At 39.6% G+C, this 27,890-nt stretch overlaps 2 protein-coding genes across 3 annotated transcripts in view; one reads left to right on the plus strand and one right to left on the minus strand.

The window, feature by feature from the left end:
- The window catches only part of LOC128657313 (oocyte zinc finger protein XlCOF7.1-like), a 116,828-nt gene extending 99,157 nt beyond the window's left edge, over positions 1-17,671 (minus strand). Inside the window, exon 1 of the mRNA XM_053711607.1 lies at positions 17,601-17,671. The gene's annotated coding sequence lies outside the window, so the exon portion shown is untranslated. The remainder of the gene's footprint in view (positions 1-17,600) is intronic.
- Positions 17,672-17,718: 47 nt separating this feature from the next.
- LOC128657314 (uncharacterized) overlaps positions 17,719-27,890 on the plus strand; it is an 82,762-nt gene continuing 72,590 nt past the window's right edge. For both annotated transcript variants that reach the window (XM_053711608.1, XM_053711609.1), the window contains exons 1-4: positions 17,719-17,849; positions 19,727-19,810; positions 26,820-26,891; positions 26,981-27,615. In XM_053711608.1, coding sequence (XP_053567583.1) covers positions 26,981-27,615 — 635 coding nt within the window. In that variant the 5' untranslated portion in view covers positions 17,719-17,849; positions 19,727-19,810; positions 26,820-26,891. The remainder of the gene's footprint in view (positions 17,850-19,726; positions 19,811-26,819; positions 26,892-26,980; positions 27,616-27,890) is intronic.

The following is a 27,890-nucleotide window of genomic DNA, read 5'->3' on the forward strand; positions in this document are numbered from 1 at the left end:
GCGGGAGTCTGACTTTCTGGGTCCTGCCCGTGAGGAAGGAGGTGATCCATTCCAGGGCTTTGCTGCGGATGCCGGTGTCGTGTAGGCGGGTGCGGAGGGTGTTGTGGTCGACAGTGTCGAAAGCTGCTCAGAGGTCTAGGAGGATGAGGGCGGCGGTTTCTTCTCGGTCGAGCATGGCGCGGATGTCGTCTGTGGCGGCAGGGAGGGCGGTCTCGGTGCTGTGGTTGCTTCTGAAACTGGATTGGGAGTTGTCCAGGGTGTGGTTGGCCTCAATGTGGACAATAAGTTGTAAGTTGATGGACTTCTCTATAACTTTGGCCGGGAAGGGGAGTAGAGAGATGAGGCGGTAGTTATTCGGGTCCGTGGGGTCTGCTGAGGGTTTCTTCAGCAGGGGTTTCAGTCCACGTGCTTCCAGATATCCAGGAAGGTGCCGGTTTTGATGGAGCAGTATATGGTGCGACGGAGTTCAGGGGCAATGGTGTTGCTTGCTTTGTTGAATATGTGATGGGGGCATGGGTCCGAGGGTGCGCCGGAGTGGATGGATTTCATGATTCTGAGGGTGTCATCTGTGGTGACGGGGCTCCAGATAGTCCATGTGTGGTGAGGGGGGGCGAATTTGGGAGGGGTGTCGTTGGGTGTAGGGGAGTAGGTAGTGGAGGTTGAGTTATGAGGCGTGAAACTGTCATAGATGTTAAGAATCTTGCGGTGGAAGTGTGCAGCGAGGGTATTGCAGAGGTCCTGGGAGGGTGGAATGTTGGTGGTGTCGCTGTTAGGTTTAGAGAATTCCTTGATGACTGAGAACAACTCATTGCTGTTTTGTGCATTAGAGTTGATTCTGTCTTGGATGGCTGTTTTTATGGCGGTTTTTATGAGGTGGTGGTGGGTGGTGATTGCTTCCTTAAAGGCTGCTTTATCCAGAAGGGTCTTGCTGGATCTCCAGGTTCTTTACAGTTGTCTGCAGTGGCGTTTGGAGTCCTGGAGGGCCGGGGTGAACCAGCTGGCTTTGTTGGTGGTTTGGCGGCCATATGGTTTTTTGAGGGGGGCGAGGGTGTTTAAACAATCTGTAATCCAGCGGTGGAGGTTGCGGGTGCAGGAGTTGGCGTCTGTGGAGGTAGGTGGGGAGGATTTGTTTAAGGCGCAGTGTAGTTGGTCTTGGGTGATGTTGTTCCAGTTTCTGCGGGGCAGGTGGTACTGTCGGAGGTGGGTAGTGGGTTTGTTGAAGGAGAAGTGTATGCAGTGGTAGTTAAATGGTGGATTGGTGACTTCCCGGAAAGGTCTCCTTAGTGTCAAAGTCTGTAGAAAGATGTGAATAATCAGTAGTAAGGTCAAAATGTCTTAAAAAGGAACAGACAATGGACATATACACACACGCGCAAACTCAAACACAAACTTGCACATACACCCAAGGAAACATCGACAGAGACAGCCTCAGAAAACACACAAAGACATACACAGACACCCACAGAAAACACACAAAGACATACACATACAGAGAGACAACCACATAAAACACACAAAGACATACATACACACCCTCACTGAGACATCCACAGAAAACACACAAAGACATACACACACTCTCACAGACACACCCACAGAAAATGCAGACATACGCACACACCCTCACATAAATGTGCAAACAAAAATAATTCTGTGAAATTAAAAATTGTACATTAATGATCCAAGTAGATGGCTAGATTTTGAAAGGTTGACATGTTTGTTCCCCCCCCCCTTTTCCCCAACCAAGAGTACCACTTCAAATATGGTGTACAAATGTTCCCATCTGTCAGCTGTACTTATGGATTTTGAAAATACTGTACTCTATATGGTCTTGGTGGAACCATAAGCTGTGGTACTCAGTCTCATACCATTAGATCTGGTTAAATGCAGGATTTAGGCTTGTTTGTATGTATTTCAAAATTAAGTCAGCTGTAGTGTAAACTAAACAGTGTTAAGTTAACCTGACTCATTTCAAACACTGAGCAATCTTAGTCTGAGAGTATAACATTTTATGCAGATGTAAAAATCTTAGATAAAATGCCTTGCATCTGGAAAGTCCTTGCATAAAGGGGCAGTAAACTGGAATGTAATTAAAATAAATATATTAATTAAAAAAACTCATATCTGCCAAAAGGGCACCTACCATTTGTGTATTGAGGAGGAAACATTTCTGCATGGCTTTAAAAAAAGAATTTCTACAGCATTGTCAAATAATCATAAATACACTGCTGCATATTGCTAAAAAATTTGTTTTTATGGACCCCTGGCCCCACCATACAACTGCTACCACACTGAAGATACAATCCGAAATTACACAAAGAATTAAAAAGCATTTACTAAGTAAGTCCTACCTCCTCTGCAAATGAAAGTGATCTGCTGTCTGACTCAGGCACACACTGTACAAACTTAAGTGCCAAGTCTGTCTCACACTGTGCATAGTGGTTTAGTGCACACTCAGAAATCCTCTCAAATGCTAATGCTTTACTCCTTGTAATAACATTTCCAACGCTCAATAGCACTCTGCTGTAGTACCCTCTGGTGGCTGCCAAAATTTTAAAAAAATATATATATTTTTTTAAACAAGTTGTTCTTGCCTCATGGGGCCCCCTGGCCCATTGGGCACCTGACAGGAGTCACCCCTGTCACCCCCTGATGGTGGCCCTGATTGCTGCTCTTCTAATTATGCCTACTTGGAGTATATTTCTTTGTAGACCACATTTTTTGTAAAACAGGCATCATTTCCTGTTAATAAGCAGCCTTGTTCTCGTCCATCTATGACTTTAACTTTAACATCAGCAGAGATTTTCACTTGAGAGAAAGCTACATATAGCTGACCATGGCTGAAAACAGGTTCAGGCAAATAGATGCCAACTCTATACAAAGTTTGACCTTGAGACTTGTTAATAGTCATAGCGAATGCCAATTTAACAGAAAAATGGTCTTCTTCTTAAAGGGACAGTCTAGGCCAAAATAAACTTTCATGGTTCAGATAGAGCATGTAATTTTAAACAATTTTCTAATTTACTTTTATCACCAATTTTGCTTTGTTCTCTTGGTATTCTTAGTTGAAAGCTTAACCTAGGAGGTTCATATGCTAATTTCTTAGACCTTGAAGCCCACCTCTTTTCAATTGCATTTTAACAGTTTTTCACCACTAGAGGGTGTTAGTTCACATATTTCATATAGATAACACTGTGCTCGTGCACGTGAAGTTATCTGGGAGCCAGCACTGATTGGCTAGACTGCAAGTTTGTCAAAAGAACTGAAAAAAGGGGCAGTTTGCAGAGGCTTAGATATAAGATAATCACAGAGGTTAAAAGTATATTATTATAACTGTGTTGGTTATGCAAAACTGGGGAATGGGTAATAAAGGGATTATCTATCTTTTAAAACAATAAAAAATCTTGAGTAGACTGTCCCTTTAACATAAAAGGAAGTTCAGTATTATTTGGGCCTAAGTCTATTCGAGGAATAAAAATATTTTGCCGTTCAGTGGTATCTGTTAGTACTTGAGCAATGATTACATTTTTCCGCAAAGCTTTCACAACCAATCTGATGCCGTTACAGAGACCTCTCTTAATATTAAGGTTACGCAAAAACATAATAATACTGCCAATTTTGAGATTGAGTTTATGAACTGGCATTCCAGAAGGAGACAATTAATTTAAAAACTAAACTGGGTAATTATCCTTGTCTTCCTGTGATTCATCCTCAATATAATCAGTGCTTAAATAAGTAGAAGTTTCACCGTCTAACAAACTAAGAACATCTTCAATGATCTTGTCCACATCATATTTTTTGGACATAAAATTGCCATTTTGGCAAACTTAAAAGCATCAGAAACTTTTAAGTGTTCACTAAAAATCTCCTTTACAATGGAGTCTTTGCAAATCATTTGAGATGGATTTTCAAAGATATCTTCATTAAAGCCATGCTCGTTTGTGAGTATTCCATCTCCGAGAGCTAAACTCAGGATCAACAGATCTTACATTATTTGTCAACTTTAAAATCTCCAGAGTGGATTGAATTTTATGCTGGATTCACCTATAGTTTGAGTTGAGTTTGTCTTAAATCACCTCCGAGCAGAATTGTTTTTACTCCAAAAGGTTTGTTGTTATTCATCAGCTCTTGAAGGAGTTTGTTGACGCATCTGAGTGCATCACTTGAAGACATGGTAGATTCTTCCCAAATAATAATCTTTGCAGTACGAATCATTTGCGCATCATTAGAGGTTTGCCTCATGGAAGAGGATGAAGTGTCCAACAAAGGAACTGGCAACTTAAACTGCGAATGATATGTTCGTCCACCTTCAAGCAAATTTGCTGCAATCCCTGTTGAAGCAATTGGAAATGCTACCTCACTGTTTCCTCTAAATGTCCTCAACAAAGTCTTGTATAGGTAGGTTTTACCACTACCACCAGGACCATCAAGGAAATAACACCTTTGTGGTAAACTGTCATTTTCCGATACAGAAACGATTTCTTCAAAACGTTGTCTTTGAAGATCATTAAAAGATGCCTTTATTTGGACTCCAGTATAACTTTCAAAAACAGCATCATAGAGGTCTCTGGGATTTTCTGGTAAATTGTTTGGAGGATTTGGTAAACTAAAATCCTAACAATTTTTGCCATTAACAATCAATATATCCTGAATATCTCTAAGTGCATAAGTTAAACAAAACAATTTTGACAATCTGGTGTGTGACCATGTTGTCTTGAAAAGTCTTCAAAGAGTTTGTCTGTCTTTGTACTTTTCAAAAAGCTCTTTGGCATTTGGTGGAGATGCTAAAGCACAAATGTGAGTAAAAAGCTCTCTAAGCAGTTGAGACATCATTTCACTTGCAGCTTCATGCAGAGTTAAAGGGACAGTCTAACTCTATTTTACTTACAATAATTAAATACGCTAAAATACTTCATAGTAATAAATGATAAACTCAGTTGTACCCAGACAAAAATTACTCCAGTGAGCTCTCATCCCACGGTACAGTGTCTGAGACCCTCTTAGGTGTGCCTATGTTTCCTTACTTAAAGGGACATGAAACCCACATTTTTTCTTTCATGATTTAGAAACAGCATGCAATTCTAAACAACTTTCTAATTTACTTCTATTATCTAATTTGCTTTATATTCTTGATATCTTTTGAGGAATAGCATATCTGGATAGGCTCAGTAGCTGCTGATTGGTGGCTGCACATAGATGCTTAATTTTATTAGCTCACCTATGTGCATTGCTATTTCTTCAACAAAGGATATCTAAAGAATGAAGCAAATTAGATAATAGAAGTAAATTGTAATTGTAAATTGTAATTCATGTCCCTTTAAGTATATTTTACCTACAATAATTAGATACACTAAAATACTTCATAGGAATGAATGTTAAAATCATTCTTAGAGTGCCTCCAGAGTCCACCTAGTCAAAACATATTTGTGTAAGCCAGAGGTTTTCAAAGTCTAACACAGTGGGCCTCCCCTTTAGCAAAACTTTCAAGATGAGGCCCCCCCGCCCGCGATAGGAGTTATTACACTAATAAGCACTCATAAGGCAATTACAAAGACATCCACTCACAGAGATACACAAGAATAAAGGGTGTAGTAAAGGGCACGGATGAACAGTCCTATTTATTGAATATGATCAGTGCAACAACACAAGGCTCTTACACAATTATACAAGCCCCCATAGGCAACCACATGCACATACACACAAGCCCCCATAGGCAGCCACATGCGCTCTCTCACACACACAAGCCCCCATAGTCAGCCGCATGCGCACACACACACACAAGTCCCCATAGGCAACCACATGCGCAAACACAAGCCCCCATAGGCAGCCACATTCACACACACATGCCCCCATAGGCAGCCACATGCACACACACATGCCCCCATAGGCAGCCACATGCACACACACATGCCCCCATAGGCAGCCACATACACACACACATGCCCCCATAGGCAGCCACATGCACACACACATGCCCCCATAGGCAGCCACATGCACACAAACACACACAAGCCCCCCCATAGGCAGCCACATGCACACACAAGCCCCCATAGGCAGTTACATGCATAGACAAATAAGCCCCATAGGCAGCCACACACCCAAAAAAAAATTTCAAAAAAATAACAGTTTGTAATACAGATGGAGCAAAACCCTGCCTCAATTACATCTCCAAATACAAGCAGTTTTTATACAGGTAATAACGGCACAACATGTGCAGGCATTAATTTGTATAGTACTCGATATACATGCATTATGGGGTTAATTTTATACTTTTAACCTTCTCTAATTTTTGCCTCTGTGCTAAGAGGGTTTTTCAGCACTGTACATATGAAGCACAAGGACCTGAAATCAGTGTGTTGTTTTGCTACATCTTTTCAGCTGCCTGTGGTTGGAGTGAAGCTCCGTTATGTGCCCTGTCTGTGCGACTCACAGACCGCGCTCCCTGCTTCTCTTCAATCACACAAATCTGAAGACATGCAGCAAGGCATAGTCCTTTCATTTGTACTTACGGCCGGTCACTGAGCCTCACTGCACTTGGAAGACGTTCAGTCTTCATGTCACAGCGCTGTTTGCTGGAGAGGCTGCCACTGTATAACTTGCACATGAATTTAAATAAATGAATAAAAAACGTTCCCGCTCCTGTTCCCATACCTCCCCTTAAGAACTCTGGCGCCCCCCCCTGAGGAGGCGCACCACGCAGTTTGGGAACCTGTGGTATAAGCCCATGTCCCTCCATACACCCTCTCTGGTGTGCCTGTTTCTTCACTTAAGTCTCACTGACCTACAATAATTAAATACACTAAAATACTTTATTGGATTGAATGATAAACGCAGTTGTGTCTAGAATGCCCACACCCAGTCAGAATTCACTCCAATATGCCCATGTCCCTCCAGAGAAGGTCGAAGACACTGTATGGAGGGACATGGGCGAACTGGAGTGAATTCTGACAGGGTGTGGGCACTCTAAGCATAACTGTATTTATCCTTCAATCCTATGAAGTATTTTAGTGTATTTATTATTGTTAGTCAGTGAGACTTAAGTGAGGAGACATAGGCAAACCAGGAGGGACTCAGACACTGTACATAGGGACATGGGCACACTGGAGTGAATTCTGACTGGGTGGAGGCACTCCTGGCACAAATGAGTTTAGCATTCAATCCTATTAAGTATTTTAGCATATTTCATTTTTTTTTTAGGTAAGTGAGACTTAAGTGAGGAAACATAGGCAAACCAGGAGGGTCTCAGACACTGTACGGTGGGACATGGGCCCACTAGAGTGAATACTGACTGGGTGGAGGCACTCCAGACTATCAAGTATTCATTTATTCATATAAAGTATTTAATTATTGTGGGTCAGTGAGACTTAAGTGAGGAAACATAGGCACACCTGAGAGGGTCTCAAACACTGTACGGCGGGACATGGGCACACTGGAGTGAATTCTGACTGGGTGGAGGCACTCCAGGAATATCAAGTATTAATTTATTTGTATAAAGATTTTTAAAGTATTTAATTATTGTGGGTCAGTGAGACTTAAGTTAGGACACATAGGTACACCTGACAAGATCTCAGACACTGTATGGAGGGACATGGGCACACTGGAGTGAGTTCTGTCTGGGTGGAGGCACTGCAAGCACAAAAGAGTGTACCATTCATTTCTATTAAGTATTTTAGAGTATTTAATTATTGTAGTTCAGTGAGGACACATAGGCACACCTGTGTGTGTGTCTGAGACCTTCTCTGTTGTGCCTGTTTCTTTACTTAAATCTTACTTACTTACAATAATTAAATACGCTAAAATACTTAATATGAATAATTGATCAACTCAGTTGTACCTAAAGTGCCTCCACTCAGACAAAACTCACTCCAGTGAGCTCTTGTCCCGCCATATATTGTGTAAGGTCCTCCTGGCTTGCCTAGGTTTCCTCACTTAAAGAGACAGTCAACACCAAAAATGTTGTTGTTTAAAACGATAGATAACTCCTTTATTACCCATTCCCCAGTTTTACATAACCAATACTGTTATAATAATACACTTTTTACCTGGGTGATTACCTTGTATCTAAGCCTCTGCAAACTTCCCCCTTCTTTCAGGTCTTTTGACAGACTTACATTTTAGCCAATCAGTGCTTACTCCAAGGTAACTTCACGTGCATGAGCTCAATGTTATCTATATGACACACATGAACACCCTCTAGTTGCATGCAGATAAGAGGCGGTCTTCAAGGTCTAAGAAATTAGCATATGAGCCTCCTAGGTTTAGCTTTCAAATAAGAATACCAAGAGAACAAAGCAAAAATTGGTGATAAAAGTAAATTGGAAAGTTGTTTAAAAAATGACATGCCCTATTTAAATCAGGAAAGTTTATTTTGGACTTGACTGTCCCTTTAAAGGGACAGTTTACACCAGAATTTTTATTGCTTTAAAAGATAGATAATCCCTTTTTTACCCATTCCCCAGTTTTGCATAACCAACACAGTTATAAATATAGCTGCAAGCAGCAATAGAGGTGGCCAGCGCATTATTTTTGCAATGCCATATAAGTAGTTATGTCACAAAATAAAGCTATATAACAACTGTTTACAGTTCTAACATAAGCATTTGGAAAATAAACACATTTTCGAAATGTTTGCGTTTTTTAAAATGGCTGCCACACCATATGACCTATACTTTCAACATGAACAAATTTAACTCTAGGTGACAATATATGGTTATACAGCAAATTTCACAGTTTTAACATAAGCGGTTGGAAAGAAAACACAGTTTCAAAATTTTTGCGTAAACCAATATGGCTGCCACAGCTTGTGACTAATTCCTTCAACATGAACAACTTTGACTCTAGGTTACAATATAAGACTGTACAGCAAATTTCACAGTTCTTACATAAGCGGTTGCAGAGAAAATAGACTTTCGAAATTTTCGCGTAAACCAAGATGGCTGCCCGATCGTAAGATATACAGCCTCTATATTATGCACAATAGTGCTCACTATAGATGTCAATAAACATGGCAAAAATAAAGCATTTTTGTAAAACGGTTTTTGTTTTATTATGAATTTAAATATATCGTTAAGCAATTTTGAACAATTCAAAATGGCTGTCAAACCACATGACGTATCAACTTCTCTTGAACAAATCTGAATGTTAGTCATAAGATAACTCTATAAACAAAATTTCAAGTCTGTCCCATAAGCGGTTTCGGAGAAGAAGATTTTTATAGTTTTTAAAAATGGCGCATACGAAACAAACTAGCCGCCAAGCTATGCAATGTATGGCTTTCAAATTGCACATACTAATGCTCACTATAGACCTCTACAATTTGCAGAAGTTTCATGAAAATTTGCAAATGTTTTATTTCACGAAGGTGACTGCGCAATGCGAATTTTAACTGCAATATTGTCTTTAAGGGTTATGACTATGTGTAATCATGTGTCTATTACACTGTAATATTGTTAAATATTGTAAAACTAATGTATAAAGTGCAAAATTACGCAATTAAATGGCGATAGAAAGGTTAATGTCTCACAGCAGTCATGTTGATTATGGAAAAATCGCAAGTTTAACAATGTTGGTAGAGGACCTTGAAACGAGCATACGTGCAAAATTGCGCTTTATTGCACTAAGCGGTTTAAGAGAAGAAGATGTTTAAATATTTTCGCAAAATGGAAGATGGTTGCTACATCATGTGACTAAATCACTTCTGTGGAGCAATGGAAAATCTAGGTCATAGCATCACTAAGCACAGCAAGTTTCAAAGTTGCAACATAAGCAGTTCCAGAGCTAAAGATTATTAAGCAGTTCTCGAAATGTGTCGCAAAAAACAAAATGGCTGCGTAACCTTATGACCTATGAGTTCAAATATTGCATGATATGTAGCATTGCAATAGGCTGTACCAGCATACCTGATTTCAAGAGTTCAGCATAAGTAATTTGTGTTTTGTGAGCAATTGACTCAAAAGAGGAAGTATTGAATTACAAATAATTACGAAAAACATAAAACCGATATTGCTGCCGCATCATGTGACTGATTCTCTCCTACTGAGCAATTGTGAATCTAGGTAACAATATAAGACTATACAGCAAATTTCACAGTTCTTACATAAGCGGTTGCAGAGAAAATAGACTTTCGAAATTTTCGCGTAAACCAAGATGGCTGCCCGATCGTAAGATATACAGCCTCCATATTACGCACAATAGTGCTCACTATAGATGTCAATAAACATGGCAAAATTAAAGCATTTTTGTAAAACGGTTTTTGTTTTATTATGAATTTAAATATATCGTTAAGCAATTTTGAACAATTCAAAATGGCTGCCAAACCACATGACGTATCAACTTCTCTTGAACAAATCTGAATGTTAGTCATAAGATAACTCTATAAACAAAATTTCAAGTCTGTCCCATAAGCGGTTTCGGAGAAGAAGATTTTTATAGTTTTTAAAAATGGCGCATACGAAACAAAATGGCTGCCAAGCTATGCAATGTATGGCTTTCAAATTGCACATACTAATGCTCACTATAGACCTCTACAATTTGCAGAAGTTTCATGAAAATTTGCAAATGTTTTATTTCACGAAGGCGATTGCGCAATGCGAATTTTAACTGCAATATTGTCTTTAAGGGTTATGACTATGTGTAATCATGTGTCTATTACACTGTAATATTGTTAAATATTGTAAAACTAATGTATAAAGTGCAAAATTACGCAATTAAATGGCGATAAAAAGGTTAATGTCTCACAGCAGCCATGTTGATAATGGAAAAATCGCAGTTTGAACAAACTTGGTAGAGGACCTTGCAAGGAGCATATGTGCAAAATTGCGCGTCATTGCACTAAGCGGTTTAGGAGAAGAAGATGTTTGAATATTTTCGCAAAATGCAAGATGGCTGCCACATCATGTGACCTAGGCACTTCTCTTGAGCAATAGCAATTTCAGGTCATAGTAGCACTAAGCAGAGCGAGTTTCAAAGTTGTAACATAAGCAGTTCCAGAGCTAAAGATTTTTAAGCGTTTGTCGAAATTTGTCACAAAAAGCAATATGGCTGCCAGAGCATGTGACCTATGAGTTCAATTTTGCATGAGATGTAGCACAGCAATAGGCTGTACCAGAATACCTGATTTTAAGAGCTTTGCAAAAACAGTTAAGCAGTTATGGGCAATTGAATACAAAGTTTGGCGGAATAAAAAGAATAATAATAATAATAATAATAATAATAATCCGAACAATAACAATAGGTTGTCCTGCAACTTTGTTGCTGGCCACCTAATAATAATATACTTTTAACCTCTGTGATTATCTTGTATCTAAGCCTCTGCAAACTGCCCCTTTAGTTCAGTTCTTTTGACAGACTTGCAGTCTAGCCAATCAGTGCCTGCTCCCAAATAACTTCACGTGCACGAGCACAGTGTTATCTATCTGAAATACGTGAACTAACACCCTCTAGTGGTGAAAAACTGTTAAAATGCATTCTGAAAAGAGGTGGTCTTCAAGGTCTAAGAAATTAGCATATGAACCTCCTAGGTTAAGCTAAGAATACCAAGAGAACAAAGCAGAATTGGTGATAAATGTAAATTGGAAAATTGTTTAAAATTACATGCTCTATCTGAATCATGAAAGTTTATTTTGGCCTAGACTGTCCCTTTAAGTCTTACTGACCTACAATAATTAAATACACTAAAATACTTCAGAATTCACTACACTGTGCCTGTGTCCCACTGTACAGTGTCTAAGAACCTCCTGGTTTGCCTAGGTTTCCTCACTTAAGTCTTACTTACCTAAAACAATTAAATACGCTAAATTACTTAATAATATGATTGAATTGTAAACTCATCTGTGCCAGAAGTGCCTCCACCCAGACAGAATTCACTCCAGTGTGCCCGTGTCCCTCCATACAGTGTATGAGACCCTCCTAGTTTGCCTAGATTTCCTCACTTAAGTCTCACTGACCTACAATAATTAAATATGCTAAAATACTTCATAGGATTGAATAATAAATGCAGTTGTGCCTGGAGTGCCTCTACCCAGTCAGAATTCACTCCAGTGTGCCCGTGTCCCGCCATGCAGTGTCTGAGACCCTCTCAGGTGTGCCTATGCTTGCTCACTTAATTCTAACTGACCTATGATAATTAAATATGCTAAAATGCTTGAGGGGATTGAAGGGTAAACTCAGTTGTACCTAGAGTGCCTCCACCCACACAAAGCTAACTCCAGTGAGCTCTTGTCCCACTGTAAAGTGCCTGAGACCCTCTCAGGTGTGCCTATGTTTCTTCACTTAAATATCACTGACCTACAATAATTTAATACGCTAAAATACTACATAGGAATGAATGGTAAACTCAGTAGTACTTGAAGTGCCCACACCCAGTGAATACTCACTCCAGTGTGCCTGTGTCCCTCCTTACAGTGTCTGAGATCTGCTCAGGTGTGCCTATGTTTCTTCACTTAAATCTCACTTACCTCCAATAATTAAATACTCAAAAATACTCCATATGAATAAATGATAAACTCAGTTGTACCTAGTGTGCCTCCACTCAGACAAAACTCACTCCAGTGAGCTCTGGTCCACTGTAAAGTGTCTAAGACCCTCTCAGGTGTGCCTGTTTACTCACTTAAAGGGACATGAAAAATTTTTCTTTTATGATTTAGGTAGAACATAAAATGTTAAACAACTTTCCGGTTTACTTCTATTATCAAATTTCATTCATTCTCTTGGTATCATTTATTGAAGGAGCAGCAATGCACTACTGGTTTCTAACTGAACACATGGGTGAGCCAATGACAATCGGTATATATCTGCAGCCACCAATCAGCAGCTAGAACCTAGGTTTTTTGCTGCTCCTGAGCTTTCCTAGATAAACCTTTCAGCAAAGGATAACAAGAAAAAGAAGACAATTAAACAATAGGAGTAAATTGGAAAGTTGTTTAAAATTGTATGCTCAGACTAAATCATGAATGTCTAATTATGACTTTACTGTCCCTTTAAGTCTATTTTTACCTACAATAATTAATTACGCTAAAATAGGATTGACGGGTAAACTCATTAGTACTTAGAGTGCCTCCACCTAGTCAGAAATCACTCCAGTGTGTCCTTGTCTATCTCAGTACTGTTACCATGCTGCCAATTACCCTTTCCCAACATCGACTCCCTTGTACATAACTCCATCCTGTTATGAACCTCATCGTTTTCAGCGAATCACTCAGCTTCCTCTACATTCTGTAGTTCCAAATTTACCCCTTTCCATACGTCCAATGTGACAAGGCACATGCACAATTTTTCGTTGTTTGTACGCTTTGGAATTGGAACATTTAATTAATTTGACTCAGAGGAACTAAAACAAATTAACAGTTTTATGTGATTCAGTTCTGAAAAACCAAATAACGACAAAATGCACATGTGAATCGACTGGCTATACAGGATAGGGTTAAAACAGGTTAGAGATTGTAAGGTAAATGGTTATATGGCAAGGGTGATTTTAATGTTTATATGGATGTAGCCTGAGCGTCTCAACTAGAAGTGGGCTAGGATGCGAATAGGTAGTACACGTGTATTTATTAATGACAATAAATGTTGACAGTTAAAACAATAATTAAAACAAAAGTTTAAAACAATAAATAATATGCAATATTCAAAAGGTACCTATGTGGAATATATAGTGTATATATAGCTTTTTTTTTTTTTTTTTTTAAAAAAGAGCTTTATTGAAGTATATTCAGATAAAAGGATACAACACAACTAGGACATAAGAGGTTTGCATAATAAAATCATATCTAAGTTTCAGTTTTCAAATATGCCCATGATGGCTGCATCAAAAGTCCATTATTGCGCTCCATTGTTTTCTTTTCATTTTTTCTATTAACACAATTATCTAGAACAATAGACAATCATCACTACAAACAATAACAAGAACAATTACATTACTCAAAAATATAAAGAGACGCCAATAACTTATTAATTCGGGTATTATTATACAGTATGTATTTGGGCCATTCGTGGTAATATGTTACTCAATTAAATATTTAAGGGGTAGGAGGGAAATGGAGTGAAAGAAGAGAAAGGGAGGGAAGAGGGGGAGAAAAAAAACCCCAATGTAATATAAATAAATAAAAGTAATAGCTTAAAGGTTTAAGCGCATTAAAAAGGGGAAGAAGTTGACACGAGAGAGGAAGGTAGGCGAGACATCCCGGCTCAGGCTAAGGGGCAGACCCTACCACCCCCGATATAGTTTAAGCCTACACACTGCTATTCTCACCCAAAGCTTCCCTCCATCTGATCATCATTAGCTCGTGTGTCACTGCTTTTCCAGACTCCCAATAATGTCTTTTATCTAAATTTAAAGTGTGTGTGACCTTATTTTTCCATTGTTTCAGTGTTGGTATTGAGGTCGATTTCCACATCTGGGGGATTAGGGCCTTAGCACAATTCAGAAAGATAGTTAGGAGTAACTGAGTGGCGGTGTCCTCCACCCCGGGCAATGAATGGAACAATAATATATCTGGTTTTACAGGTAGAGTTACTGAAAAAGTCTGCCTCAAAAAAGTCAAGACCTCCTCCCAGAAAGGGGTAATTCTGTCACACCCCCACCATATATGCAGAAGATCAGCTTGTTCCCCACATTCCCTCCAGCATCTGCCACCTGTTTTTTTATATATTTGCTTTAACCTGGTATATATAGCTTTTATTTGCATATTATTATCAAGATTGTCTACTGTCATATTATACCAGTCTTTTTGTATGTTGATAAACATGGATCCATGTTAATGTACTATTTGAATATCCCACATAGGTACCTTTGCATATTGCATATTATTTATTGTTTTAACCTTTTGTTTTAATTATTGTTTTAATTGTTTTAACTGTCAACATTTATTGTCATTAATAAATACACATGTACTACCTATTCACATCCTAGCCCACTTCTAGTTGAGGCGCTCAGGCTACATCCATATTGTAATGCTCGTGGGATACTCCTCTATCAGACCGAACTCTGCCAGTATTCTTGTTATCCCGGTGTCGAGCCGGAATGATAGGGAATATCCCAGAGCAGAGAAAGTTAGTAAGATGAGGAGAGAGGCACTCAACATAGGCAGGACAGTCACCAGCGGCAACGGCAGAGCAGTCCAAGGACACACCACTAGAATGGTCAGGCAGGCAGGGTTTGGCAACAGTAAAGCATTCCAAGGGCACACCACTAGAATGGTCAGGCAGGCAGGGTTTGGCAACAAAGAGGCAATCCAGAACAACAGGGGTTAATGAGCAGAGTAGTCAGACAGGCAGAGTTCAGCAGCAGTAAATCAATCCAGTAATTCAGGGGTTAAACAGGCAGAATAGTCAGCAAACAGGCAGGTTCAGCAACAAAGATCAGTCCAGCAGAGTAAGGGTTAAGGCAGGTAGAGTAGTCAGTAAACAGGCAGGTTCAGCAACAATGGTATTAGCTATATATGGAATGATCTGTCACATCCAGGAGCACACAGAGTAACACCTATACTTGGGCAGTGACAGATCGTTCCTCCCAGATTTAAATAGGTGCAGATTCGCGCCTCAGAGATCCGCCCAGCATCTGGAGCGTGCGGCGATGACATCAGCGCCACACGCATCCAGAGCCGACACTGCCCCTGACAACAAGCAGAGAAGGAGAAGCTGCGCCCTAGCAACGGCTAGAACGGCGTGACACATATATTCTTAGAGTTCCTTATTGACAGCTAGAGGTCAAGACAGCCGGAGCATATAGGATTACACAGGCGCTAGGTATATATTCCATTGATTCTAATGTTTACAGGGTTAAAGGTGGAAAGTGAGTTACATGTCTGAGGACAAGCTGAATCTGAGCAGAAGGATGAAGGATATACTTTGTTTTATGATAGGTACGAATGGGGAGGGAGTTGGAGACACATTTTTAAATTGAAAGGGTTAATGTGGGGACTGCAGTATGAGGTGCATAAAGGGTGACTGCACAGAATAGGATTCAATTAGAGACGAGAACTGAGAAATATGATTAGTAATTAGCTGTAAAGAAATGGTTAAAGTGAATGTAAATTTTGATGCTAAAGTGCCCGGTTTTTAAAACTTCGATTAAAAACAGGGGCACTTTAATTCATCAAAATTTTCATTTCACTCCTGTTGTGAAAAAAAAAACAACTTACCTTTAAATCTTCACAGCAGCTCCAGCTTCCTCCACCCGTTTCAAAGCCTCTTCCTGGGTCTAAAATGAGGCATCCAGCTTCCTCCAATCACAGCAGTGAATCAGACACTGAATCCCCCGGGGGGGAAGCTGTGATTGGAGGATGACCTATCAATCATTTCTGACATCAGAAATGGCCTGTGAGCCCGGAGGAGGCTGGAGCTGCTGTGAAGTTTAAAAGGTAAGTTTTTTGTCACAACAGGAGTGAAATGTAAATTTTGATGAATTAAAGTGCCCCTGTTTTTAATCAATGTTTTAAAAACCGGGCACTTTAGCATCAAAATTTACATTCACTTTAATGTATGGTACAAAGTTATAGTGAGGGGTAAGGGATGAAAGAGAGGTTAATATATTTATGGGGAGACTAATATTAGTATTGCAAGGGTTAATAGGAAAACGGGGTTAATAACTGATGGCATTGCAAGGGTTAATAGGAAAAGAGATTTCATTTATTATGTCAATATGTGCCCTAAGGACAATGCAGTTTTAATTTTAAAAGTTGTCTGTGCAGTTTCTTCAAAATGCAACATTGTATTAAGAAACATTGTATAGAAAACTTCAACAGTGGCTGGGAATTTAATACGCTTGTTTGTCCCATGGAGAATTAAATACGCTAAAATAAGAGATTACCCCAGTACCCTATACATAGATATATTGAGAGATTTACTCTGCCTTACACACAGCCCCCTACCCTGTACCTTATACAAAGATATATACTACTACAGAGAGGTTCCCTATACCTCACATTTACACAATCAGATCTCTCCCAGTACCTTATACAATGTAACATATATAGAGAGGATCACTCTGCCTTACACACAGCCCACTACCCTGAACATTATACAAATATATATATATATACACTCCTACAGAGAGGTTTCCTCTACCTCACATATACACAATCAGATCTCTCCCTGTACCTTATACATAGATATATAGAGAAGTTCACTCTGCCTTACACAAAGCCTCCTACCCTGTACATTATACAAAGATATATACTACTACAGAGAGGCTCCTTCTACCTCACATATACACAATCAGATATCTCCCTGTACCTTATACATAGATATATAGAGAGGTTCACTCTGCCTTACAACACAGCCCCCTACCCTGTACATTATACAAAGATATATACAGGTACAGAGAGGCTCCCTCTACCTCACATATACACAATAAGATCTCTCCCTGTACCTTATACATAGATATATAGAGAGGTTCACTCTGCCTTACAACACAGCCCCCTACCCTGTACATTATACAAAGATATATACTACTAGAGAGAGGCTCCCTCTATCTTACACATATACACAAACATCTGTCTCCACGGTAGAGGCTGCACCATAGACACACTCACACACACTTTCTTTAGTACATCATATGCGGGTATATAACGCTATACAGCGGTGTTTTTGTTTATGTTTACCTTTGTGAATCTGAGGTGTTGTTAGCAGATAATGTAGCAGCTAGATCCCTTCCAGCAGAAGGACATGTGACATCACAAGTCACATGGCTACTGTGACCATACAGTAACTAGAACTACCGGAAGTAGTTGGGCGGGAAAACAGTGCACTGGTTATTGTTGTAGCTGTTTGATCGCTGCGGCTGCACTCATGTAGTTACTGTTTTACGGAACAAGCTGCTATCGTCTCAGCTCTCAATACGGTGGTTTCTTGTAAGTAAATTTCTAAATACTGGGGAGATGTGTGTCACAGCGAACTTCTCATTAACTATCTCTATGTAAGTTAATGGGAAGGGAGCTGTGTGTAAGACAGTGCGAGTCTGGCTATAATATTATCTGTATCTAAGGTACTAAGGAGGGAGCTGTGTGTGAGACAGAACCTGTCCCTGGCCGTGCCTATAATATCATATACAGTATCTGTATATAAGGTACTTAGGAGGGGTTGTGTATGGGTGAGGTAGGTAGAAGGAACCTCTCGATAACATATATCTGTATTTGAGGTACTGGGGTGGCGGATGTGTGTGTGTGTAAAGTAGAAGGAACCTCTATATAATATTAGCTATCTTTGTTAAAATCTGAGTTTAGCTTTCTAAATATTTTTTTTCAGCCATGCAGTATTATTTTACTAAATAAATTGATGGTTTAAATGCTACAAAAACTCAAGATGTTACCTATAGTTGTATATAAGGTACTGGGGAGGCGTCTGTGCGTATGAGGCAGAGGGAATCTAGTTTAGAATGTTCTGTACCTGTATATAACATACTAGGGAGGGGGATGTGTGTGGGACAGAGGTAACTAGTATATAGCTGTAATGTACTGGGGTTGGTGATGTTTTTTGTGAGGCATATGTAACCTCTCTATAATTATGATTTATAGAGGCAGAGGGAACTTATTTATAATGTTATATACCTGTATATAACATACTGGGGAGCGGATGTGTGTGGGGCAGAGGAAACCTCTCGACAAACCCAGGTAGCCACTGGCTCCTAGAATTTTAACTCTGGTTCCTAACTTTTTGGGTTATTTTCCATATTTCTATATACAATTACCACTGTCTGGCTCCTAAATATTCTTACTGGTTCCTAAATTTTAAAACAATTTGTCGACCACTGCTATATATCTGTATATATTGTACTGGAGTGGGGTCTGTGTGTGCAGAAAAGAGGGAAACTCTCTATACTATTATATACCTGTATATAGCATAATGGGGAGGGAATATGTGTGTGTGGGAACCTCTTTATAATCTTATATGCTGGGTGGCATTATAAAGTAGCCTGGTGGAGGCAGTGTAATTGTTTTTAATATTATAACATTTTCTGTTATTTATAAATGTTACTTAAAGTGAACGAAAATCCTAGCGTTTTACAAACGCTATGATTTACTATTGAAACAAATAAAGGGCACTTTCATTCATGAAGTATAAGATACTTCATGTGGAAAGCTCCTTTATTTGATTCAATCGATCGCCGTTTTTAGCTGCTACAGCAGCCCATGGCTAAATAAATTTGGCTAGGAGGTGACGTTTTCACCTCTTAGCCAATAGCTGTGCGGTAAATCCGGCTTGGCGCCCATGGGAGCCGGATTTACCGCACTGCTATTGGCTAAGAGGTGAAAATGTTACCTATTAGCCAAATTTTTTTAGCTGTGCTCTGCTGTAGGAGCGAAGAGCAGCGATCGATTGAATCAAATAAAGGAGCTTTCTACATGAAGTATCTTATCCTTCATGAATAAAAGGGCCCTTTATTTGTTTCAATAGTAAATCCTAGTGTTTGTAAAACGCTAGGATTTACTTTCACTTTAAAGTGAAATTGTACAATCGTTTTTTCTGAAGGCTGTCTGTCTTATAGTGCTATGTTTTGTTTGCCTTAAAATATTTGTACAAGCTTGTAATTTTATTTTTTTTATATAATAAATATGCAGTTTTTCTACATAGCAGACTCGTTCCTTTCTCATAGCTGCTCTTTCCTGTGTCGCCTTCTGTGGTTGGTAATGCACAGCGCATGTCTGGAATCCCTAATGACGTCATTGTCAGTGTGAACTCTGTGAGGAGCTCAATAAAAGCCCCTCATAATTTTTTGGCTTTTTTCCAGATTGCTACACGCTGAGGCTTGGATTCCCTACAATAAAGAGCTGACAGTGCAAGATCGTCTGTACACTGGGAGCTGCAGCAGCAGGTAATATGCAGACTTAGCATTCATATAATGTTTTGTGGCACCTGTGCAGTGTTTCAGTGAAGCGCTCTTTTTTTCATTTAAAAAGCTGGGGAAAAGTAATAATATTGCCTGGCTCTGCAGCTCCCACTGTACATACTATCCTGCTCTGTTAACGCTGCAACGTTTTGTTCCAATTTGCTACATGCTGATATTGACAGGCTTGGATTCCCTACATTGAAGAGCTGTTAGTGCAGGATCGTATGTACAGTGTGATATGCAGCGTCAGACAATTTAACATTGAACTAACTTTGTCACTCCACTTCTGGCCAGTGTATATGTTTATTCATAAGAGGGTGGGAAATGCACGCTAGGGCTGTGCACCGGTGCCATCTTTCAGTGAATCAATCTCTTTGTTGCTGGTAATTGAAGATGTTTTTAAAAATAAAAACAATCTCAATGCTTTGCATATTCTATATTGTTGAAATTTATACTCCATACAGGGTAATCAATATGTGGATGATATGGATAAGGATGATCAGAGCATTGTATAGTTTGTGTAGCCTATAAAATACTAATACTCATTTCCAATGGCATGGAGAGTCCACTGATCCATTCTAATTACTAGTGGGAATTCAACTGCTAGCCACCAGGAGGAGGCAAAGAACACCCCAGCAAAGCTTTAAGTATCCCTCCCACTTCCCATAACCCCCTGACATTCTTTGCCTTTGTGTATCGAGGAGGTGTCCGAAGATGGTGGTCTGAGGAAAATTAAGTTTTAATCCTTTAATGGGTAGTTTCCTTTCAAGTAAGGATTGGGGTATTGCTGTGTCCACGTAATCCTCTTGAGTAAGAGTTGTGGTGGCTATTAGCTGTTGGAGGTCGGCAGGGTAATCCTTGCTTCTCCTCTAACATATTATTATTATCGGTTATTTGTAGAGCGCCAACAGATTCCGCAGCGCTATATTATACTAACCCTATATAGAAAACTAGGGTTGGTTACTCTGCTTTTCTTTTCTCTTCATGTCCCTGTCAGAAGTCGTCTGGATCTGTCAGACATGAGATGCTGTGCCTGCCCTGCAGGGGAAGCTCCACAGGTAAGTGCCTTTTCCCTTCTAGGTGAGAAGCCTCCAGCACTTTGGGGGTTAAAATTCCTCCTTTTTACAGTGGAGGCTGGGGACAATTGATATCTCCATGTTTTCTGATATATTTGTTGGGTGCAGAGGGTATTGGACTGCTGAAAATTGAGAGGTGTGTGGTTTACGCTCCTTTTTTTGGTACTAAGGCTGTCATTGAGAGAGTGCATTTGAGGGGGTTAATCTTCATTATTTGTGAAGACAGGTGTGGACAACTTTCTCTAATAGTCTGAGCGGTGCTTTAAGAGACTCTGGAATTTTTTTTACAGTGCAGAGTAATTTGTGCTAGTTGGATTAAGCAGAAAGTTAGGTCCGTTGGTAGAGATTTTCATCTGTACGGCTGCTAGCCTGAGCGGTGAGACCTGAAGTGGTGAGTTCACGCAAGCAGGGCTGGGTGTATAGCTTAGTTCTTATTATTCAAGTTAGTAATAGGATCTGCAGAATAATTTTATTACATTGTGACTCCCCAAGGGAGAACATGCTGTGATCTGCGATATCACAGAAAATGCAGCATGTTTGCAAAAAGATCAGGGCACATGCAGGAACTGTTAGTGCTTTCACTTTGTAGTGCTGTTCACAATCAGGCTAATCTCTTCAAACAGAGCTGTGCTCTGGCTGCACTGTGTTTTTTTTTTTTTTTTTTTTGACTGGCTCTTGGATTTTTTTCACCCCACTCTCTAGTCTTTCCCTGTCTGCAAAGCTGGGACTTGTGAGGTTTTCTCTTTGGTGATGTAAGATCAAAAGAGAAAGGAAACAAACATTCAAGATATAATTTGCAATTTTCAGCTACTGCATTATATTGCATTATATTATACAACTTTAAAAATTGCTTTATTCTCCAGTTAATCAGCACATTTCTATTGAGCTGGATTAGGGCTGGGCGATATGGGGAAAAATGAAAATTGCAATTTTGGACCCAAAAAATTGCGATTTTAATCGTGATTTTCTTATAAATGACTATAACACCTTCATTTTTCAATAAAATATTTATTTAACACTACAGAATCTTAATGTACATGTTTCTCAATGTCCAATACACTCTTGGAGCATAAAAATACAAACCACAAAATAGTTAAAATAAAATTAGCTGCCTGTGCTGTGGTTTCATAGTAGCCACTAGCCAGTTCTTAGGTCTTCTGACACAACATTGTCATGTTTTCTTGGGCAGTCATTCTAACTGGTTTGATTAACATATGACCTTCCCATACATCAGAAAAAATATCTTTCAAAAACGAAGCCTCTTCTTTAAAAGAAAGTCTTGTTGAAGGGTTTAAAAATATTTCAGAATGTGCACCATGGAAAATAGACCAGACAGTAGAGTAAAAGTGCACTTGAACTTCATTGTCTGAGCTATTTTCCGTGGTGCACTTTCTGAACTGTTTGCGTCAATTATATACTTTCTTTAAAAGAAGAGGCTTCATTTTTTTTCTATGTAACCAGGCTTTTTTTTACCTGTGTAGGCAGCTGTGACTGCTGCCATCTGAGCTGAGGCAAACCGGCAAATTCCTCCATAGAGAAGCCTGCGTGCAATGAACAGTTACATCCAGCCCTCCTGTACGCCATAAGTGATGTCATAGGGGCATGGCTAAAAATTGCATACTCTCTCGGTTTTTAAATTGCGGTTTTAAATTGCATATGCGATTAATTGTGCGGCCCTAAGCTGGATCTTTAGTGTAAATTCATAATTTAAACTGTTTCATTAAAAAAATCTCATTGCAGAAAGTGTATAAAAGTTCTGCCTCTGGGTTGTGGCTTAAAATGATTAATTATTAGCTGGACCAATATACCGTAGGTTTTAATGGGATCTGATCAAAATCTTTCTATCTCATTTGAAAATGCTTATATTGTCTAGAGGTTCAGGCTATTCCTCCTGTGCAATTTTGCTCCACGTGTGTAACAAATATGTTACTTTTTGAAAAAGAAGACTTTTTTTTTTTTTTTTTTTTTTTTTATAAAGTTAACCCTCTCAGAGCCATCTGCCTCTCAGGATTTTGCTGTCCCTGACATGCCTCGACTTTCTCCTCAGGCGTCCCGTCCATAGAAGTTACACAAGCAGTGCCCTGCGGTTCCTCTCAGTGCCTGGGGGGGTACTTTTACCAGGTGATTTTGCAGCGCAGCATACCTCTGGTGTCTGCAGCCCTGAGTGCCTTACCTATCTCGGGTAAGAGGAAGATAAAATCTAAGTCAAGAATATCTGATAACGCCAAAGCTGCCATGGTCAGTTTATCTCTGAGGATGACCATTCTTCAGTAGTCTCTGAGGGCGAAATCTCTGATTATGAGTCTGCTCAAGTTAGTACAGTGGATTCAGAGGAGATTAGATTTAAGCTTGAGCACCTCCGCTTACTACTTAAGGAGGTTTTGGCTACTCTGGAGGATTCGGAAGCTACAGTTGCTGAGACTCCTAAGGTCAATAAACTGAATAGAGTTTTTAAAGTTAAAGGGACCATCAAGTCCATATTGGTGCAACTCCTTATCTGAACTTATTTTGGAGGAGACTACTGTGGAAGAGTTTCAGCTGGCTAATACCTTCATTTGTGATGCCAATTTGCAGGTAGTACATCTGAGTGCAAATACTTCTAGTCTTGCCATTCTATCTCGCAGAGCTTGTGGCTAAAGTCTTGGTCGGCAGACATGGTTTCCAAGTCTAGACTTCTGTCTCTTCCTTTTAAAGGGAAGACCTTGTTTGGTCCTGGTCTGGCTGACATCATTTCCTTTGTCACGGGTGGAAAGGGAGCCTTTCTGCCCTATATTAAAGGCACACTCTGCACCAAAAATTTTATTGTTTTAAAAGATACATTATCCCTTTTTTATAACCCATTCCCTAGTTTTGCATAACCAACACAGTTATATAAATATACATTTTACCTCTGATTATTTTGTATCTAAGCCTCTGCAAACTGCCCCCTTATTTCAATTCTTTTGACAGACTTGCATTTAAGCCAATCAGTGCTGGCTCCTAGGAACTCCACGTGCGTGAGCACAGTATTATCTATATGACACGCATGAACTAACACCCTCTAGTGGTGGGAAAAACTGTCAAAATGCCTTGAGAGAAGAGGCAGTCTTCAAGGGCTTAGAAATTAGCATATGCACCTCCTAGATTTAGCTTTCAACTAAGAATACCAAGAGAACAAAAAAAAATTGGTGATAAAAGTAAATTGGAAAATTGTTTAAAATTTACATGCCCTATCTGAATCATGAAAGTTTATTTTGGACTAGACTGTCCCTTTAAAGATTAGACCTAAATTTTTTTCCTTTCGCAATTTCAAGAGACAAAAATCATATTCCAAACCTGAACAGACCAAGCCCTCCTGGAGATCCAACCAACCTTGGAATAAGGGCAAGCAGTCCAACAAGCCTTCCTCTGAGAACAAATCAGCATGTAGGGTTCGCCCCCGATCAGAGTATGGATCAAGTAGGGGCAGACTTCTCTTCCCGATCCTTGGGCGGGGGAAGTAGTCGCTCAGGGATACAAGATAGGTTTCAAATCTCGTCCTCTCAAGAGGCAGATTTCTCCTGTCAAGATTATAAGCAAACTAGGGAAAAAGAGAGGCATTCTTAAACTGAGTTAGGGATCTCTCCTCTTCTCTAGGTGTTTTTGTTTCCGTTCCTTTGGCAGAACAGGGTCGAGGATTCTATTCCAACCTATTTGTGGTTCCCAAGAAGGAGGGATCCTTTCGCCCTATTCTAGATTTCTAAATTTCTCAGGTTTCCATCCTTCAAAATAGACTATTCGTTTTTATTCTCCCTTTATTTCAGGAGGGTCAATATATGACCACCTTCGATCTGAAGGACGCTTACGTTCATGTTCCTATCCACAAGGATCATTTTCAGTTCCTACGTTTTGCCTTCCTGGACAATCACTTCCAATTTTTAGTCCTGCCTTTTGGCCTTGCAACAGCTCCCAAATCTTTACGAAGGTTCGAGGGGGCTCTTTTGGCAGTGACCAGATCTCAAGGAATTGCGATGGCACTATACCTGGATGATATCTTTGTTCAGACGCTATCTTTTCATTTAGCAAGATCCCATATAGATTATCTGTTTATTCTCCACTCTCACTGGTGGAAGATGAATCTAGACAAGACTTCCTTGGTGCCAAATACCAGGGTCTGTTTTTTGGGGCCGATCAATGACTCAATCTTGATGAAGATTTTCTTAAAGGAGGTAAAAAAAATCCAAACTTCTTTCTGTCTGTCTGTCTTTTCGGTCGTCTGTCCGACCCTCAGTGGCTTGGTGTATGGACGTAATTGGTCTCATGGTGGCCTCTATGGGCATTATTCCTTTTGCTCATTTACATCTGAGACCACTACAGTTATGCATGCTCAGACAATGGAACGGAGACCACTCAGACCTTTCTCAGAGGATAGTCTTAGACAACCTGAGGAGAGACTCTTATGTCCTGGTGGCTCTTTTAGGGCCAACTTTCCCAAGGCACATGCTTCTTGAGACCATCCTGGGAGATTGTGACTACGGATGCCAGCCTTTCTGGTTGGGGTGCAGTTTGGGATCCCTTAAAAGCTCAGAAAACCTGGACTCAAGCGGAGTCTGCCCTTTCAATAAATATCTTAGGGCATTGAAGACTGCTCTCAATTCTAACAGCTTGACCTCAACTGAGTACGGTCCAGTTTATCAGATTTCAATCTGACAACATCACATCATTGGCTTATATCAACCATCAGGGAGGCACAAGGAGTTCCTTAGCAATGAAGGTGTCTTGTATTCTTTGGTGGGCAGAGTCTCACAACTGCCATTTACATCCCAGGTGTGGACAACTGGGAAGCAGATTACCTGAGCAGACAGATGTTTCACCCAGGGGAGTGGGCTCCTCATCCAGAGGTATTCTCATGGATAACCCTCAAGTGGGGGGTTCCGGAGTTGGACCTGATGGTGTCTCTTCTTAAGACCAAGCTTCACAGATACGAATCTAGATCAAGGGATCCACAATTAGTTCTGGTGGACGCTCTTGCGGTTCTATGGAATTTCGTTCTGATTTAACTGTTTCCACTGTTTGCCCTCCTTCCTGGGGTGATAGCCCGTATCAAACAGGAGCAGGCTTTGGTTATTATAATTGCTCCAGCTTGGCCTCGCAGAATTTGGTTTGCGGACCTGGTGAAGATGTTGCCCTCTTCCCCCCGTGGAAATTACCGCTGAGGAAGGACCTTCTACTTCAGGGTCCTTTTTTTCTACATCCAAATCTAGATTCTCTAAAGCTGACTGCATGGAGATTAAACGCCTAAACAAGGTTTTTCCAAAAAGGTGACTAAATTTACTATAAGGTTTAAAGCTTTGCTGGAGTGTTCTTTGCCTGCTCCTGGTGGCCAGGAGTTGAATTCCCACTAGTAATTAGAATGGATTTGTGGACTCTCCATGCCAGGAAAGAAAATAATATATCAGGTAAGCATACATTATGTTTTTTTACCTAGTTTAATAGCAATACAAGGAAACAATGTATTTTTTTTTTTTTGTGTGTAATATATGAATTATGTTGCTATTTAGGCAATGCAAGCTGTATATGAGCAGTTGAATTATGGTATACTATGGGGACTACCCCCTGAACGCTAAATGCCTCAACCTTCCCTTTATGTTGGATGTTACGTATCATTCTGTGCTCTGGATTTTGAGGTCTGGTATGGAATTGAGTACACATTTTATAAATTTACTTTTTTTAAAATAAACAGACTCAGAGTTTGATATGTATACTTTATAAACTTTTATATACTACTATAATATTATGCTATTATAGTATATTATTACATATAGATGTCTAATATTGATTTGTTTTTAATCAACATATGTATATATCTATACATTAATCCTTCAGTGAACTTTCATTTACGTTTATGTATAATGGTGCCAAAGGTCACTAAGTTCTTTTGTTATATTTATTTTTAATAGATACATTTGAGTTTGTTTAGTTTGGCGGAAAATCGAATTTATTTCAAGTGGGACAAAGACATATTATTGAGAGTAAGTATGAACTATATTTTCTCATGGTTCTTTAATACTTTTCATGTACTATTTATAGTTATCACATTCTTGTTTTCTACTCTTCAAAGATGCCACGTTGTTTTGTAATTGGTTGCCCTACAAAACAAATGAAGGGGAAAAAAACAGGAGATATCTCTCTGCATTGCTTTCCGATATCACCTATCAGAATAAGGGCATGGATACAGAGCACTGGACAAGCTGTGGAGGACATGGATCTTCTGGTTGAAAAAGTAATCGAAACAAAGAAAAACTCTATATTCCGAATGTGCTCAAAGCATTTCAGGGAAAAGGATTATGAAATGATTGGTGTACGCAAATGCCTAAAAAAAGACGCAGTACCATCCCGGTTTGACCGTCCCTCAACAAATCCAGACATTTTAAATATAAATGAACCACAATCTACAGAAAGCATTCAACCTCCACCCAAAAAGAAAAGGGAATATTCATTCAAAACTAGACACACTTCTACACATGGACTAATAAAATCAAGGTCTATAGGAACCTGGACCGGTCTTCTGTCAGAAGTTTTTGAAGAGTTGTCTGTGGAATTACAGACAATGAGGAATTATAACACTACAGCACAGGAAAAAACATGCAATGTAATAAATAGTTCTTTGAAAGTTCCAGACATCCAACCAACCTGTACAAGTGCACCGCGAACAAGCAAACCTCGAACATCATCAGTCCCTAGCCCCATTACAAGGCAAGTTGAAAATGATACTGAAGTGGGAAGCAATACCAATGTGTCTGGGATTTCCATGCTTCAGATAAGACAAGCAGAAGCAAGTATGTAGACCCAGCTGATAATACATATGTTCCATAAGATAAAGCCTCTTCAACAGCTGATAATATCTCCAGTGAATCCAAAGCACAAATTAATTGCGTAATTTAACATAAATTGATTAAATGATAATTTCAGCAACAGGTGTCAAAAACATTTAGGGCTAGATTACGAGTGGCATGCTAAATATCGCTTGC

This window comes from Bombina bombina, chromosome 4 (genome assembly GCF_027579735.1).
Source record: "Bombina bombina isolate aBomBom1 chromosome 4, aBomBom1.pri, whole genome shotgun sequence".
NCBI lineage: Eukaryota > Metazoa > Chordata > Amphibia > Anura > Bombinatoridae > Bombina > Bombina bombina.